The sequence below is a fragment of the Leucopleurus acutus genome (genome assembly GCF_964270905.1).
Source record: "Leucopleurus acutus genome assembly, chromosome: 4".
Classification (NCBI taxonomy): domain Eukaryota; kingdom Metazoa; phylum Chordata; class Mammalia; order Artiodactyla; family Delphinidae; genus Leucopleurus; species Leucopleurus acutus.
Window position 1 is genome coordinate 74,798,580 of NC_139146.1, and position 15,860 is coordinate 74,814,439.

Below are 15,860 nucleotides of genomic sequence, written 5' to 3' on the forward strand. Positions count from 1 at the left end.
AAATGAGACTAATTTGAATCACGCCTACTAGTATGTTTTTTAAAAAATGACTGATGATTGAGTCATAAATTCTGTACCTACATGTAAAGTATTTTGAGGTTACGGGTTTAAAGCTTACTAAACATTAGCCTGCTAAAAGATGACTCTAATCTGGAGAAACAAAGATGCTGATGGAAACACTCTTAGGAATGAATCATCTTTAGAGACTGTTAATACAATCTTATTGAGTAAATAACCAATGAGTATTTATTGAACTAAACTGAGGAAATGTATCTTTTGCATCTCACTTTTAATTAAGAAAAGTCAATTTCCTAAGAAGCCAAAATGCAAATAGCATGCTTTGCTTGAATTCAAATGTAATAACTTACCTGAAGCCCTTGACCATGGACCATTTGAAGCTGCTCTTGAATTTTTCTTAGTTCTTCTTGTTGCCGATGAATGTTTGCCTCTATCATCCGAGTCCGTTGCTCCAACTGGTCTTTCAGATGCTGCATGGCTCCTAACTGAGCTGAGAACTGAAACTTAAGTATTGTGGACGGAAAAAGTGTAACATAGTTTACAATCACTTCTCATAACTGTAAAATGTGAAACACAAGCAGTACATCATGAGCTAAGAATGTTACGCCAGTTATTAATGTATCGCCTCTCAACTCCTAATTCACCTGTCTTTGCTCGGCTTTGTGATACTGGAGCTGGACCCTACAAATGTATCTCCATAGTCAGCAGGCACAAGCAGTCCTGTCAGTGACGAAGCTGGAGGGATACTGCAAAGTGAGGTGCCTATCCTTCTGGTTCTGGTGCTTTTCCTTCTTGTTTTTATGCCAATGGGTAGCATCCTAGTGAGTGTCATCAGCGCTCCAGCAGGTGGCTTTCCTGCAAGTCTCAGGCATCCTAGTGGGCAGCTCCCCAGCAAATGTTACTGGCACCCCAGCAAGTGGCTGCTTGCTCTCCAGCCCTAGTCTGTGGCACCTCCGTGAATGTGTGGACCATCCAGTGGCTACAACCACACCTGCCTAATGGGATCTGAGTCTCGGCCTGGCCTGGAAGAGCAGGAGTTCAGGAGGGTCGAGGGGGTCTTCCAAGTTGCTCCCCCTTGGCTACTCTCCCTTTCACTTACATTTAGTGGCTGCTCTCTACACCTGTTTTCCCTGTATTCTTCTGAATTCTCTTAACTGCTTTCAGTAGTTAATCCCTGTTACCAGTAATTTGTTATTACTACCCCTGTTCAAATTTCTGGTCTAGCTTCTGACTAGATCTTGACTGATCACAAGATGAATTAATAACACTGGCTTTAGAAGACCTAGGTTCCTATTGCGGCACTACCACTTGCTAGAACAAGTCACTGAACTTCATTTCTACTCTTTAACAACTGAAAAAGTAGCCTGCACCTAGAGTTGTTCACATCAAACTGTCATCCCTAGACTGTCCTCTTTGTGCATTAGAAAGTTATAAAAGTTTTATAAAAATCTGACATTAGTAAGTTGTAAAAGTCTGACAGATAACCAACCATGAAATTGTTCTCAGACAAGTACAAAACTTAGGCTTTTAAAGACTAAGCGATTATAAATGAATGCATGCATACATGAATGAAAGCATAGATATTCTACCTACAGAGTAAATAGGGTTTTCAGTCTTACTTATTTCTCTGTTTCACCTGAGTTACAGGCAGCTTCTATTTACTACTGCTTGAAACTTAGTCACATTTGTTGATTCACCACTTAAGCTCGTTTACTTTAATTCCAGGAATATTCTGCACAGGATACAGTGTAAGAGCAGAAAGAATTTCACTGTATTGGAAATCTGTCTTAATCTTAAAATAGTCTCCTACAATTCATGTAAAAGTGAGAAATGCCCCCCAAAAGCTTTTTTACTCTATCTTCAAAAGTTTGTATTGAGAACACTGAATATTACTTTTCAAAGTATACAACTCTGACTTCTGAAGTTGACAATACCAGATCAAATCATACATTAGATTACACTAGGTGTGAGAAAACATTACAAGTTTAATACCCTCATGCCTTAATTTTTCATTATTTGAAATTTTATATTTATGTCATACAAGTATATTTTATCCTAACTAAAGTTATTTATACCTTTAGGTAAACATTACATTGTCACCACTTAAAGGATTTCTATTAAATACAAATACAAAAATAAAAATAAACACAGAAAGCAGAATAATGGGAAATAAAATCACAGAACTAAGAGGCAGAGTGCTTGGCTTTATCACTGAATGAAATATGAGATTCGAATACTTATTAACATTTTTGACATAGTCGATACTATTTATTTCATGAAAATATTCCTTTACAATGCTAAGAAATGCTTATTCAGTATCTTGAGATTAATGAACTAATAATATTGAAAATATGTCAAATATTTACATAAAAATTGTTACCCTTCAGAATAAAAAGCTTTTGAGGACTCAGTGCTGATAAAAACTACTTCAACTCCAGATACTATTTAATAATACAGTGCTGTTATAAATACCTTACACAATTATATGTTGCTAAAAGTCAAGATTATGACATTTAGGTGATTTATAGCACTGCCAATATATTTGTACAAGTGTCACAATATATAATAGCTATAGTTATATATATATATATATATATATATATATATATATATATATATATAATTTAAATAACCACATATGATAAGGGTATTTTTAGAAAAACATTGTTTTTACCTATTGCTAACTATCATTATTTGAAATTAAGATACAGTTAAGATATCTTTAACACCAAACAGAACAGAAACTTTTGGATTATTTTTAGCACAACTTAGTAGTATTTTTAACGTGTCTGAGGCACTGAATGAGTGCAGTCATAAATTACAAGTTGCGGAGTTATAATCGAAAGTGTCACTTTTGCAATACCTCTCCTTTGTCTTGCTAGTTTTTATATTTAAGCCTCCTCTGGGACTCAGTCCAAGTAACAATTCTTCCAGGAAGTTCTGTTTCACTTCCTCAGGCTGCATTAAGGGTCCATCTAATGTGCTCACATATCAAGACTTCAGACCCTGAGCACAGACTATAGTACATTGTATTGTAGTTAACTGTCCTTCCCTCTAGATGTAATAAAGTCTCTTAGTACAGATATATTTACTGCCAGCACCTGCAATATCTGATAATACAAGGAACTCAATAAATATCCTGTATATAAACAAATGGATGAATATATGAATAAAATTACTCAATTCTTCCACTATCCATAAGAAGAACAAAATGAACAGCTACATTTCATCTTTAACATCTTTCTGCCTATACTGTTTCTCAATAAGGATTAAACAGGATAGTTTTTTGTTGTGCAAAACTGTCACACACCCTAAAAGACAATTAGCACCCCTGGTCCTTGCTGACTAAAGGGCCAGTGGTACCCCAATATCATTGACAATCAAAAAATCCCCAGATATTCTAAATGCCCACAGCTGAGATTTACTGCCCTGTAAGTATGTACTTTTAAAAATCTCTAGTAGCTTAAAAACAATTTATAATTTTAAAATACTTAACTGAAACAAACAGAAATACCTGGGACATGCCTTGTGGAACTGGTAAATTTGCAGCTTGAGACATCACTGGCTGTGTTAATGACTGACCAACAGACTGGGAATTTATGGACTAGAAGCAAAATAGAAAATAACACTGGGGTGACAATCATTCCCATAAATGAGTACTTCCACCAGAAATATCACCATGGCATCTTTATAACTGAATTACAATTAGCCTCATACTTTTTTAGCTGAGTATAGGCATGTCTTCCCCCTCTAAACTGGAAATGCCTATTCCCTATTTATCTTTTTGTCTTTCAAGGCACCTGCCACATTACCTTGCATGGGCTCCCAATAAAAGCTGGCTGGACTTTACTGAAAGTGATTGGTATTTGAAATTAGATATAAAACGGCTCTAAATTATCAGTCTTCCATAATTGAAAAAAAAAAATCTAACAGTTTACCTGAAAAATAATCAAAAGGACTGGTATGTTTGACAACTACTCCACAGAAAAATAAAGATCTTGAGTAAGTGTTATGTATAAACAACTATTTTGAATTTCATAGAAAGGGATAATAAATAAATGAATGTCTGAAGATTTAGATGATGTTTTTTTCCCCTTTAATAAATCTTTATTCAGAAGAATACTACCTGTAGAGTTTACCTGACTACTAAATGATGACCTCCTTTGTGCCATCTTTTCATGAGCTGGTAAATGCTGTCTGGGAGGAGTGCTAGTATCCGTTGGGATCTTTGTAGGTGTAGCTAAGGTTGGTCAACAAAAACAGAATAGCATTAGTACTTTATAAAATATAATTTTCAAAGATCAATCTCAAAACGCATTTCAGTGAATAAAAGTGGTTTTTGAGTTATTTTTCTAAATTATTCAATAAAAGTGAAGTCTATGACAACAAGATGATTCATTTTAATCACTTCTTTTTTAAGGACAAAGAAAATATCTGAAATAGGAAGACTTCAAATATAAAAATGGTTACTACTCCTATAACTCAATAGTAAAAAAAACCAATAACTCAATTAAAAAATGGCCTAAGGACTTGCACAGATATTTATCCAAAAAAGACATAGAGATGGCCAGCCGATATATGAAATAATATTCAACGTCACTAATCAGGGAAATGCAAATCAAAACCACAATGAGATATCACCTCTACCTGTCAGGATGGCTATTATCAAAAATATCACACTGTAAATCAACTATACTTCAATTAAAAAAAACAGCTTATAAACTGTTCAAAAAACAAAACCTGAAGACAAGTGTTGGTAAGAACGTGGAGAAACTGGAACCCTTGCACACCGTTGGTGGGGATGGGAAATGTTGCAGACACCATAGAAACAGTATGGATGCTTCTCAAAAAAATTAAAATTAGAACTACCATATATGATCTAAAAATCCCACTTCTGGGTATTTATGCAAAAGAATTGAGATCAGCATCTCAAAGAGATACTAGCATTCCAACGTTCACTGCAGCACTATTCATAATAGCCAAGGTATGGAAACAATCTAAATGTCTATTGACAGATGAATGGATTAACAAAATGTGGTGTATACATACAGTGAAATACTACTATTCAACCTGGAAAAGGAAAGACATTCTGCAACTTGTGACTTGGATGAAGCTTGAGGCCATTATGCTAAGTGAAATAAGCCAGTGACAGAAAAAGACAAGTACTGCATGACTCCATTTATATGAGGTATCTGAAATAGGCAAATTCATTGAATCAAAGAGCACAATGGTGACTGCCAATGGCCAGGAGGCAGGGAATGGGGAATTATTAATTAATGGGCATAAAGTTTCAGATAAGCACAATGAATAAGCTCTAGATCTGCAGTACAACGTCATACCTACAGTCAACAATAATGTACTGTACACTTAAAAATTTAAGAGGGTAGATCTCATTTTAGGTGTTCTTACCACAGTAAAATAATTTGTTTTTTAAAAGGAAGAAATAGCTATAATAGGGAAAAAATTTTTTTCTATGATCTCAGAAATTTCTATATTTAACCTCTTTTGATGTTCTACCCACAATGTTGAGTAGTTCAGACAACCCCCTTTTTCATTATATATAGTTTTAATACTCTGAGAAACAAAGGTGCTAGACTCTTTTTAAAAAATTAAAAAGGACATTAATTTAATGACAATTATGTAAGTCTTCATAAAGACAAGATACACACAAAGCACTTTCAAAAAGCAAACTCAAAGAACACTACTTACTGGCTCTACCAATAAAAAAGGAATTACTGTAATAGTTTTGCTTTCTTTTTGAGGGATGATTAAAAAATAACAAGACCAATATTACTACCTACATATTTTATAGGCTACTTTATACACTTAACTCTGTGCTAGATGTGAGCAATGTGCCTCTTGCTCACTGAAAAGGCTAGTGTATTTCAGAAATTTAAACACTTATCATTTGAAAGTGGCAGTCGATGAAAAATGCTGATACCGGCAACATAAACAATTTAGAAGGACTCTCTTTAAAGGAAGTCTGCTTTCAAGCTAGGGTACTCACAGGAAGGGTCTGAGACTGCAGTGTGAGATGATTTTCTTGAACTCCGGGAGGAAGCAGAAGGAGTTGGGCTGTGATCAAACCTTTCCAATGCTTCCTTGAGACTGACTGTATTTATACGATTATCAGACCCAGAATCTTGGCTCTAAGGAGACAAGAGTAAAATAAATGTTTTCTTGTGGTTCAGTTCAGAGTTCCCAAATTAGCAATACTTCTTGCTAATTCCTCCTCCCCAAAATCAGTTTTTACCCCATAACAAGGGAAGTGTACCTGTGTAATATTAGGTAAAGAAATGGAAAAAAAAATTTTAATAGCCAGAAAGTTTTGGTTTCATTCTCTATTTAAAGAAACAACAGATGCAAAGGAATGAAGCTGGACTCTTACCTTATACCATATATAAAAGTTAACTCAAAGCGGATCAAAGATCTAAACGTTGAGAACTAAAACTATAAAACTTTTAGGAAAAAAAAAGGGAAAAGCTTCATAACATTCGATTGGGCAATGATTTCTTGGATATGACACTAAAAGCACAGGCAACAGAAGTGTATCAAAGGACACTATAAACAAAGTGGAAAAGCACCATGGAATGGGAGAAAACATTTGTAAGTCATTTATTTGATAAGGAATTAATACCCAGAATATATAAAGAGCTCCTACCACTCAACAGCAAAAAAACCCCCAAAACAAACAAACAAAAAAACCAAAAAACAAAACCCAAAAATACCTGCCACAAAAAATCCAGTTAAAAAATGGGCAAGTCTTGCAGAGACATTTCTCCAAAGAAGATATATAAGCAGCAAACACATGAAAAGATGCTTAATATCACTAATCATTAGGGAAATGCAAATCAAAACCAAGAAATACCACTTCAATCAAGATGGTTATTATAAAAAAAAAACAGAAAATAACCAGTGTTGGTGAGGATATGAAGAAACTGGAACCCTTGTGCAGTGCTGACAAGAATGTATAAAATAAAACAGTGCAGCTACTATGGAAAACCGTAATAACAGCTACTGAAAAAATTAAATATAGAATTACCATATGATCCAGAAATTTCATTTCTGGGTATATCCTCAAAAGAATTGAAAGCAGGTACTCAAACACATATTTGTACAGCCATGTTCATAGCAGCATTAGTCACAATAGCCAAAAGATGGATGCAACTCAAGTGTCCACTGATGGATGAATGAATAAACATAATGTGGTATATACATACAATGGAATATTACTCAGCCTTTAAGAGGAAATGCTGACACATGCTACAATATGGATGAACCTTGAGGACATTATGCCAAGTGAAATAAGCCAGTCACATATAGACAAATACTGTATGATTCCACTTACATGAGGTACCTATAGGAATCAAATTCACAGAGTCAGAAGTAGATTGGTGGCTGCCAGGGGCTGGAGGGAGGAGGGAATGGGGAGTTACTGTTTAATGGGTATGGAGTTTCAGTTTGGAAAGATGAAAAAGTTTTGGTGATGGATGGTGGCGATGCCTGCACAACAGTGTGAATGTACTTAATACCACTCAACTATATACTTAAAATAGGTTAAGATGGTAAATTCTGTTACATATATTTCACATCAGAAAAAAGAAAAAGTGAAAAAAAAAAAAACCCAACAGAATTAAGATGACACTTAAGTTTACAGACAAGGCACTAAAAGCATCTTTGGAACTCCGCATTTGACTGCTCAAAATCTTCTTCACACCAACTCTGACCTTTCTCCAGAATTCAATATCCATATTGGTGATTCATCTAATATCCTGTCCTGGCCTCTCAGCTTTCTAGGAACTCCTCGTCTCCAAGAAACTTTTTCCTCTACTCTACCGCGTTCAATCTCTACTCCTCGTCATTACCAGATACTCTAGCACCTCTAAGAGCACAAATTAAAATCTAACTTTAAACCATCCCTGTCCTACCTAGCCTTCCAGCTCACTTGTTCCTTTGGAGACAATTATAGTCAACCTAAAATGACCGCCACTAAGCAGAAACATTAAGTTTTCTAGTGGGCTCATCTTCCTACTCTTCACAATTACTCCATATCTTTCCCATTGTTCCTAAGCTTCTTTCTCCCTCTCTCAACTGATAGCTTTGTCTTATATCGATGAGAATACTTGCCACCACCAAACATGTAACTCTACCTATTAACATACCAGGTATATGAACATAACCACCTTCTCTTTCCTCCTCATTATAATGGAGGGAAGTAGGTCCTTGTTGAATATCTATTTTATACATAGTAGTCTGCATATGTTAACCTCAGCATCCTAATTTACCCCTCCCATCCACCTTTCCCCTTTGGTAACCACAAGTCCGTTCTCTGAGAGTCTGCTTCTGTTTTGTAAATAAGTTCATTTGTATCAGTTTTTAGATTCCACATATGAGAGATATCATATTTGTCTTTCTCTGTCTGACTTACTTCATTCAGTATGATAATCTCTAGGTCCATCCATGTTGCTGTAAATGGCATTATTTAGTTATTTTTTATGGCTAATATTCCATTATGTATACATACCACATCTTCTTTATCCATTCTTCTGTTGATGGACATTTAGGTTGGTTCCATGTCCTGGCTATTGTAAATAGCACTGCAATGAACGTTGTGGTGCATGTATCTTTTCGAATTATGGTTTTCTCCATATATATGCCCAGGAGTGGGATTGGTGGATTATATGGTAATTCTATTTTTAGTTTTTTAAGGAACCTCCATACTGTTCTCCATAGTGGCTGTACCAGCTTACATTCCCACCAAAAGTGTAGGAGGGCTCCCTTTTCTCCATACTCACTCCAGCATTTATCGTTTGTAGACTTTTTGATGATGGCCATTCTGACCCATGTGAGGTGATACCTCACTGTAGTTTTGATTTGCATTTCTCTAATAAGTAGCAACATTGAGCATCTTTTCATGTGCCTATTGGCCATCCGCATGTCTTCTTTGGAGAAATGTCTATTTAGATCTTCTGCCCATTTTTTTGGTTGAGCTGTTTGTTTGTTTTTTGGTATTGAGCTGCATGAGCTATTTGTATATTTTGGAGATTAATCCCTTGTTGGTTGCATCATTTGCAAATATTTTCTCCCATTCTGTGGGTTGCCTTTTCATTTTGTTTATGGTTTTGTTTGCTGTGCAAAAGCTTTTATGTTTAATTAGGTCCCATTTGTTTATTTTTATTTTCATTACTCTAGAAGGTGGATCCAAAGATATTGCTGTGATTGATGTCAAAGAGTGTTCTGCCTATGTTTTCCTCTAAGAGCCTTATGGTATCCAGTCTTACATTTAGGTTTTTAATCCATTTTGAGTTTATTTTTGTGTATGTTGTTAGAGAATGTTCTAATTTCATTCTTTTACATGTGGCTGTCCAGTTTTCCCAGCACCACTTATTAAAGAAACTGTCTTTTCTCCATTGTATATTCTTGCCTTCTTTGTCATAGATTAATTGACCATAGGTGTGTGGGTTTATTTCTGGGCTTTCTATCCTGTTCCACTGATCTGTAAGTCTGTTTTTGTGCCAGTACCTTACTGTTTTGATGACTGTAGCTTTATAGTATAGTCTGAAGCCAGGGAGACTGATTCTTCCAGCTCCATTTTTCATCTCAAGATTGCTTTGGGGGCTTCTCTGGTGGCTCAGTGGTTAAGAATCTGCCTGCCAATGCAGGACACATGGGTTCGAGCCCTGGTCCGGGAACAGCCCACATGCCATGGAGCTACTAAGCCCGTGTGCCACAACTACTGAGCCTGTGCTCTAGAGCCTCCGAGCTGCAACTACTGAGCCCGCACGCCACAACTACTGAAGCCTGAGCACCTAGAGACCGTGCTCCGCAACAAAAGAAGCCACCACAATGAGAAGCCTGCACACAGCAACGAAGAGTAGCCCCGGCTCACCGCAACTAGAGAAAGCCCACGCACAGCAACGAAGACCTGATGCAGCCATAAATAAATAAATAAATAAATTAATTAATTAATTAATTTAAAAAAAGATTGCTTTGGCTATTTGGGGTTTTTTGTGTTTCCATACAAATTTTAAGATATTTTGTTCTAGATCTGCAAAAAATGCCATTGGTAATTTGATAGGGATTGCATTGCAATCTGTAGATTGCCTTGGGTAGTACAGTCATTTTGACAATATCAATTCTTCCAATCCAAGAACATGGTATATCTTCCCATCCACTGGTGTCATCTTCAATTTCTTTCTTCAGCATCTTATAGTTTTCAGAGCACAGGTCTTTTGCCTCCTTAGGTAGGTCTATTTCTAGGTATTTTATTCTTTTTGATGCGATGGCAAATGGAATTGTTTCCTTAATTTATCTTTCTGGTCTTTCGTTGTTAGTGTATAGAAATGCAATAGATTTCCGTGTATTAATTTTGTATCCTGCAAGTTTACCGAATTCATTGATGAGCTCTAGTAGTTTTCTGGGAGCATCTTTAGGATTTGCTACGTATAGAATCATGTCATTTGCAAACGGTGACAGTTTTACTTCTTCTTTTACAATTTGGATTCCTTTTATTTCTTTTTCTTCTCTGACTGCCGTGGCTAGGACTTCCAAAACTATGTTGAATAAAAGTGGTGAGAGTGGACATCCTTGTCTTGTTCCTGATCTTAGAGGAAATGCTTTCAGCTTTTCTCCTGCTGAGTATGATGTTAGATGTTGCTCTCACTGATTCTTAATTCCTAGGTTACCAACATTCACATATTTGACACCATGACTTCTCTATTCCTTGATGAAGACCTTGACATCCACTTGTCCTCAGTCACTTATTCTTACAGTTAAACCCTAGACCTTGTCATAATCAATAAAAATAAGCATTCCATAACCTCAGTTTCAAACATCCTACTCTTTAACCACCTTTCCCCCTGTTTCTTCCTCATTCCCTTTAGTATCCCAACTCCAATAATCCTTCAGTGGAACCTAAAATACATCAACTCTACCACATTTTCATAATCACTCATTTTCTCTTCCCTCTTTAACCAGCTTAAAATCATGGTTAATCATCACAAACACACCCTTGAATGTATCAACTCCCTTGCCCGTATCTCCCTTCACCATACTCCCTTAGGAAAATACCAGTGCTGGTGAAATCCAATTATTAACCTATTCCACATCTGTTCCTGCACAGCTGAAAATGGCTGAAGAAACACACATGCTAACCGTTGTTCCCTCTTTAAATAAATGACCAAGACCCTCAATGAGCCCTTAATCCTGCCTGCCAAACAGACTAAAATTCCCTTGTCCATTCACTTTCTCACTCTCCTAGAAAACTATTCAACACTTTTCCCTGTTTTCAAACCCCAAACTCCACTTCCTATTTCACTGTAGAGAAATGCCACAGCTCCACTACTATATCAACCTTCCTACCAGCATACATACTCACATATTCTACCCTTCTTCATGTTACTGTAATTCAGGGATCAGCACACTTTTCTGTAAGGGTCAGAGAGTCAATATTTTAGGCTTTGTGGGCCACACAGTCTCTATCACAACAATTCAACTGTTGTAGTACAAAAGCAGCCATATGCAATGTACGATTGAGTGTGGCTGTGAAATCTGATGATATAATCTTTGTGTGTCACAAAACATTATTTTTTTTTCAATCACTTAAAAACATGTAAAAAACATATTTGTAGCTTGTGGGTGTTACAAACCAAGGCAGAGGGCCAGATCAAGCCGAACGGCCATAGTTTCCCAACCCCTTCTGTAGCTGAAATCATCTGCTCCTCTATCTAGCTAAGCCTAATCCATTCACTTGTCCACTAGATCCCATCTTCTTTCACCTACTCAAGAACACTGCTCTAGCATTTCTGCCGCTCTCTCTCCTATCACCAATTTTTCTCTCTCCTTCAGACCATTCTTGTCTGTATACAAATATGCTATTATTTCTCCCACCTTAAAAAGCAAAAGCTTCTTCTTAGCCCAGTGCTTCCTATTATTGCCAGATCTCTCTCCTCTTTGTAGTAAAACCCTTCCCTACTTACCATCTCTAATTCCCCTTGTCTCAGAAAATTCTCTTCTAAACCCACTCTAATCAAGCTTTCCCTCATATTACTATTCTACCTGGTCTGTTCTTACTGATCAATGAATATATGTTATTGAACTGAATGCTCAATTCTCAGTACTCATCTAATTTAACTTATTTCAGCAGAACCTGACAAAGCTGACTGTTCACTCCTCACTGACACACGCTCGCTTTCTTTTCTTGGCTTTTAGGACAACTTAGCTTCCTGGTATTATTCCTACTTCAGTGGATATTTCTCCTTGGTCTCCTGTGATTGGTTCTTCCTTGACCCCTTCACGTCTTAACGTTGAGTGCCGCAGTGCTTAGTGCCTGGTCATCTTCTCTCTACACTCATTCCCTTGGTGATCATGTTTAGATTCCTGACTAAAACCATCCACACATGGACATTTCTGAAAAATATATCTCAAGTGGACCTCTTCCCCAAACTCAGGAGGATCATGGTGGTAACATTAATGTGGGGAGAAAGTAGACATCGTTGGAGTATATTTTGTAAGTGGGGCTAGCTGAATTTCCTAGGATTGGACATGGGCATGAAGGGAAAAAAAGAAGTAAAGAGAACAATCTCTGTATGTATTACTTTGGTTTCTATGATAGTCCTTATTTCAAGGAACTCTAGATTTAAGCACTTTCCTCAGAAAATTTCTTTCACTAAAAACATGCTGGATTTTCCTCCCCTAAGCAGACAGAGCCTCTTTGGAAAAATTCTTTCATATGGGACCCATGAGAGCAGCAGCCATATTCTCAGCAGCTAGAGCGATGTCCAGTACTTCCTGGCACAGGGAAAGCACTCTTCTTTCTTTTTGTTTGTTTTTGTTTTTGCGGTACGCAGGCCTCTCACTGTTGTGGCCTCTCCCGTTGCGGAGCACGGGCTCCGGACGCGCAGGCTCAGCTTCCATGGCTCACGGGCCCAGCCGCTCCGCGGCATGAGGGATTTTCCCGGACCGGGGCACAAACTCGTGTCCCCTGCATCGGCAGGCGGACTCTCAACCACTGCGCCACCAGGGAAGCCCGGCACTCTTCTTTTTTAACTGAAGTATGGCTGACGCACAATATTGTTAGTTTCAGGTGTACAACATAGCGATTCAACATTTAAATATGAATATCATGGTAAGTCTGGTACCCATCTGTCCCCATACAAAGCTATTACAGTTTTATTAACCATATTCCTACGTGACTTACTTATTTTACAAATGGAAGTCTGTACCTCTTAATCCCATTCACCTATTTTGCCCCAGCCCACACCCCCCCACCCCCACCCCGCCCCACTCTGGAAACCACCAGTTTGTTCTCTGTATCTATGGGTCTGTTTTGTTTGTTCATTTGTTTTGTTTTTTAAATTCTATGTATAAGTGAGACCAGTTGTCTTTCTCTGACTTATTTCACTTAGCATAATGCCCTCAAGATCCATCCATATTGCTGCAAATAGCAAGATCTCGTTTTTTGACAGCTGCAAAGTATTCCACTGTATATATGTACCACATTGTTACTTAGGTTGCTTCTGTATCTTGGTTATTGTAATTAATCCTGCCATGAACATGGGTGCATAAATCTTTTCAACTGTTTTTGTTTTCTCCAGGTAAATACTCAGAAGTGAAACTGATAGGTCGTCCTATTTTTAATTTTTTGAAGAACCTCCATACTGTTTTCCACAGTGGCTACACCAACTTACAATCTCACCAACAGTGCATGAGGGCTCTCTTTTCTGCACATCCTCGCCAACACTTGTTGTTTGTTGTCTTTTTGATAACAGCCATTTTGACAGGTAGGAGGTGATACCTTATTGTGGTTTTGATTTGCATTTCCCTGATGATTAGAAAGGTGTTGAGCATCTTTTCACGTGTCTGGTGGGAAAATGTCTATTCAGGTTGTCTGCCCATTTTTTAATCGGACTTCTTTTTTGTTACTTAGTTCTGTGAGTTCTCTATATATTTCGGATATTAACCCCTTACTGGATATATCATCTGCAAATATCTTCTCCCATTCAGTAGATTTCCTTTTCATTTCGTTGATGGTTTTCTTCACTGTGCATGGAAGGTACTTAATAAAGTTTGTTGAATGACTGAATGACATCCTCCCATTCTGTCCCCTGGCATGCTGCCTATTTTAACTCATTTTTTAATATACATTCTTGACCTTTTCATTCCACTTATTTTTCTACAGGTCAAAAATACTTGTTGTAGGCAACTTCTGATATGGCTCATAATGATTCCTACCTTCAGGTATTCATAACCTTGTATAATCCCTCCCCTTTACTGTAGGCTGGATCTAGTGGCTTACTTCTAATGAACAGAACAGACAAAAGTGATGGGATATCACTTCTGTGATTAGGTTACAAAAGACTGACTTTAATCTGGCTGGATTTTTCTCTCCCTAGATCTTCTTGCATACTTGTTCTGATAGAAAGGGCCACCTGGAAAGGAGCTGAGGATTGCCTCTGGCCATCAGCCAGCAAGGCACCAAGGCCCTCAGTCTAACTGCCCATTAGGAACCCAATCCTTCCAACAACCACTAAGTGAGCTTGGAAACAGATTCTGCCAGGGTTGAACCTTGAGATGACTGTGGCCCCCAGTGACGCCATGATTACAGACTTGTGAGAGACCCTGGGCTGAAACGTTGTGCCTCATGACCAATTCTGAAGCAGAGGGCCCAACTAAACTGTGTCTGGATTCCTGACTCACAGAAACTATCAGATAATATATGTGTGTTAGTTTACATCATTAAGTTCTGTTACACAGCAATAGGTAGCTAATATACTACACTCCTACCTGATACAATGAAAAGAGAAACCAGAGTTCAAAATCTGACTGTAACTTGCCAGGCATGAGTCTTTAAGCTCAGTTTTAATATTTTCAAAGTGGGGATATCACCTACTCAGATAAGGATGTCTGAGAAATAAATGACATTTTGTAATTTATATAAAAACCTAGCCAGAGCCTAGCACACTGTAACAAATGTTAGTTTAAATCTGAGATCATACATGTCTCTCATACAGTTATCACTAAATAGCAGCCCTTCAAATCTTTTTTAGAAGCACACAAGGTTGTAAGATATTAAATTTAATATAAAAATAAATAGTAAAGCATAGTTATAACCCTGTCACAAGTAAGGAAATGAAATATTTGTTGAGTCTTGTCTTTCACTGGGAAGAAATAAAAATAATTAAAAAAAACTGTAGGATAACATACTTTGTCAGCAGCTGTCTCTGGAAGAGACTCTTCAATGCCAAGTTCTCGTCGTCTTTCAGCCCTAACTTCTGCATAACTATAAATGGTAAAAAACAGAATTTCAGTGTTTGATCATTCATTTAAAATACTGCAGAGGTGCAACCATTCAGTGTTTGTTATGTGTCTTACTTGTTCATCACAAATTCCAGACTATTTTCTATGCACCACAGAAACCTAAAACATATACATACAGTGTATATCTTAGTTCAAATTCCATTTTTCTACATATCTCAAAAGTTTTATGTGCTACTGTAAAGGATCCATAACCACACAGAACTTAAATTAAGAGGAATTAAATAAGGGAAGCGTATGCTTTATCTACTCCAGTTCTCCTTTTACATGACTAACTGTGGTATATAAAAGACAGTTACAACATCTGCTCTAAACCATAACATCTATGTCAAGGATTATATATTTCTACATATCTGTACTGTATTTCTTTCTATATAATGCCTATAAGTAAATGTAATAATAAATTGAAATATATATCAAAAATGGTGAAAAAATCACTTTGTACTTCATTAATAAGTTATCCATAAAATTACATTCCAGAATCATTATGGATGTTTCTATATTCAGAAATTCTGTAAAAGGAATTA

The 15,860-nt window shown here is 36.9% G+C and overlaps 1 protein-coding gene and 1 long non-coding RNA gene across 17 annotated transcripts in view; both read right to left on the minus strand.

Moving 5' to 3' along the window:
• Nucleotides 1–15,860, minus strand: part of LOC309961523 — a 443,244-nt gene that overhangs the window by 146,820 nt on the left and 280,564 nt on the right. The gene's annotated exons all lie outside the window — the stretch shown is intronic.
• Nucleotides 1–15,860, minus strand: part of CLOCK (clock circadian regulator) — a 134,744-nt gene that overhangs the window by 16,196 nt on the left and 102,688 nt on the right. For 15 of the 16 annotated variants that reach the window (XR_014326189.1, XM_082838899.1, XM_082838910.1 and 12 more), the window contains 5 exons: nucleotides 15,223–15,298; nucleotides 6,026–6,167; nucleotides 4,158–4,258; nucleotides 3,533–3,622; nucleotides 369–521 (listed from right to left, as the gene is read on the minus strand). Coding sequence is in view for 15 of the 16 variants with exons in the window: in XM_082838899.1 (XP_082695025.1) it covers nucleotides 369–521; nucleotides 3,533–3,622; nucleotides 4,158–4,258; nucleotides 6,026–6,167; nucleotides 15,223–15,298 (562 nt within the window). In the remaining variant the exon portion in view is untranslated. The remainder of the gene's footprint in view (nucleotides 1–368; nucleotides 522–3,532; nucleotides 3,623–4,157; nucleotides 4,259–6,025; nucleotides 6,168–15,222; nucleotides 15,299–15,860) is intronic. The other variant, XM_082838901.1, reaches the window with a different exon arrangement.